The sequence below is a fragment of the Buceros rhinoceros genome, unplaced genomic scaffold, assembly GCF_000710305.1.
Source record: "Buceros rhinoceros silvestris isolate BGI_N320 unplaced genomic scaffold, ASM71030v1 scaffold12363, whole genome shotgun sequence".
Taxonomy (NCBI): domain Eukaryota; kingdom Metazoa; phylum Chordata; class Aves; order Bucerotiformes; family Bucerotidae; genus Buceros; species Buceros rhinoceros.
The window spans coordinates 18,441-20,586 of NW_010403057.1; the positions used below are offsets into that span (position 1 = coordinate 18,441).

The window sequence follows — 2,146 nt, forward strand, 5'->3', positions numbered from 1 at the left end:
AAAAAGACTGACTAGAGTCTAGTTGTTGGTTTCTAGTAACCATGTTAACATACCAACAAACGTGGGAGTACTTAGCCAGTATTACCAACTTACTCGGTAGCACTGTCATTTGGAGTGGCTGGGAAATCCCTGGAATACATCTGACAGCAGTTCAGTGTAACTCTATCACTGTTCTTCCATACTTAATCTGTCGAATTTGTTCTGGCTGTATTTTGAGTCTAGTTGTTGGTTTCTAGTAACCATGTTAACATACCAACAAACGTGGGAGTACTTAGCCAGTATTACCAACTTACTCGGTAGCACTGTCATTTGGAGTGGCTGGGAAATCCCTGGAATACATCTGACAGCAGTTCAGTGTAACTCTATCACTGTTCTTCCATACTTAATCTGTCGAATTTGTTCTGGCTGTATTTTTAAGCTCAAACTGAAATATTCTAGTCTGCACTCTTCAGGGAGGAAGCCGAAATTACCATTACAATGTGCAAGACAGACTGGCAGTCCCTGGAATACATCTGACAGCAGTTCAGTGTAACTCTATCACTGTTCTTCCATACTTAATCTGTCGAATTTGTTCTGGCTGTATTTTAAGCTCAAACTGAAATATTCTAGTCTGCACTCTTCAGGGAGGAAGCCGAAATTACCATTACAATGTGCAAGACAGACTGGCAGCACGGTTAAATCTCAGGGGTCCTCACACAAGCACTTGAGAACTGCGAGTGCCTACAGCCTGTATGAGAGAAATTGTCTTGTTTCAAGGAAGACGACAGACTTTTCTTGCCACACCTTGGGAGGCTGCAGTGATCGCACAGCGTGAACAACGTCCCTTGAACAGGAAGTTATCCTCCAGGAGGATAACTAACGCACCTGCACTTCCCATGGGTTTACTAATCTGAAGCATGGTACCTGCTCTTACTGGTTTTTAACCAAAATGGAAATTGTTCTCCTTGTTTTCCTGTTAAAGAGATTAATGAGTTTATTAGCATGATAGGTGTTTGGAAACTGAAAAAAAAGTAATTTGGAGTCATCTTAAAGTGCATTAGCACTATGAAATTAATCTGTCTGGTAAAGGAAAAGCAAATTGTCATTAATCACATTGGGAGGGTGGGGGAGAGAAAACAAAGCATTGTAAGACTCCCAGGTTTTCTGCCCTTCCTACCTGTACACAGAAGTCCATCCTTATAGTAAAGTGCATACACTCTGGCACTGTGTCCAATTAAAGAGGATGTCTCAAAGGCTTCATGGTCCTTCAGTTGCTTCATCCTTAGAATAGCCTTTAGGTAAACCTTCTTCCAATGCAGAGGATCCTGAACAGAGTCATCTATCTGCCAGCCCAGATTCTTACACGCAGTCTGCCACACCTCTGTACAGGCACTTATAACCTTATTCCACTGCTTAGAGACGAGGCAACATGTGAGTAAGGTCTGAGGATCAAGCCATTTTAACAGATAAAAACTAAGTTCCAATGGAAGAAGTTTGAGGAAGTCTCTCTTGAGGAGAATCTCTAGATTATTGGAGAGGTGCCTGAGCTGGACTGCTCCACTCAAGCTAATCAGGTGATCCAGAGTTTCATTTTTCTGCAAGTCCGTCAGAGAAAGAAATGTAATAGAAATGTTATCAAGCCATGCTTCAAAGTCCTTTTTCTCCATAAGGTTATGGAAAAATTTACCTGTGATACATCAAAATACTGTATTAGTTCCGTTCAGAAAACAAAGCAAGCATCACATCTTTATCACTGGTACACGAGTATTCCAAACAGCACGTTAACGCACGGACTGAAGTGACCAAACACACCGTCAATAATCACTAGGTCAGGACTAAGCATTCGCGCGCACTCTGAACTACACCTGTCCCGCATCAGACTCGGTAGTGAACTGTATGGAGCGCCTGAACGTGAGCATTCACTACAAACGTTAACGTCCTTCTTGTCCTAGGTTTAACACCCTCAAATTCTGAGCCCAGCAAGTCAGGGTTCGTTTAAGTTTTAAACCTATTATACCTAATAAACAGCGTCTTACAGTTTACGCGTGGGTTATACTCATCCAGGGAAGAAACCAAAGCGTATGAGCAGAGTGACGAGCTGTTTACTGACAGAACTTATTCATACCTTTGTCCCGAACTATTTTAAACACAAAGCAGGTAACTGTTG

The 2,146-nt window shown here is 42.0% G+C and overlaps 1 protein-coding gene across 1 annotated transcript in view; it reads right to left on the reverse strand.

Annotated features, from left to right (window-relative positions):
- FBXW2 (F-box and WD repeat domain containing 2) overlaps positions 1-1,662 on the reverse strand; it is an 8,289-nt gene extending 6,627 nt beyond the window's left edge. Inside the window, exon 1 of the mRNA XM_010132860.1 lies at positions 1,157-1,662. Coding sequence (XP_010131162.1) covers positions 1,157-1,646 — 490 coding nt within the window. The 5' untranslated portion in view covers positions 1,647-1,662. The remainder of the gene's footprint in view (positions 1-1,156) is intronic.
- Between the last annotated feature and the right edge of the window lie 484 nt (positions 1,663-2,146).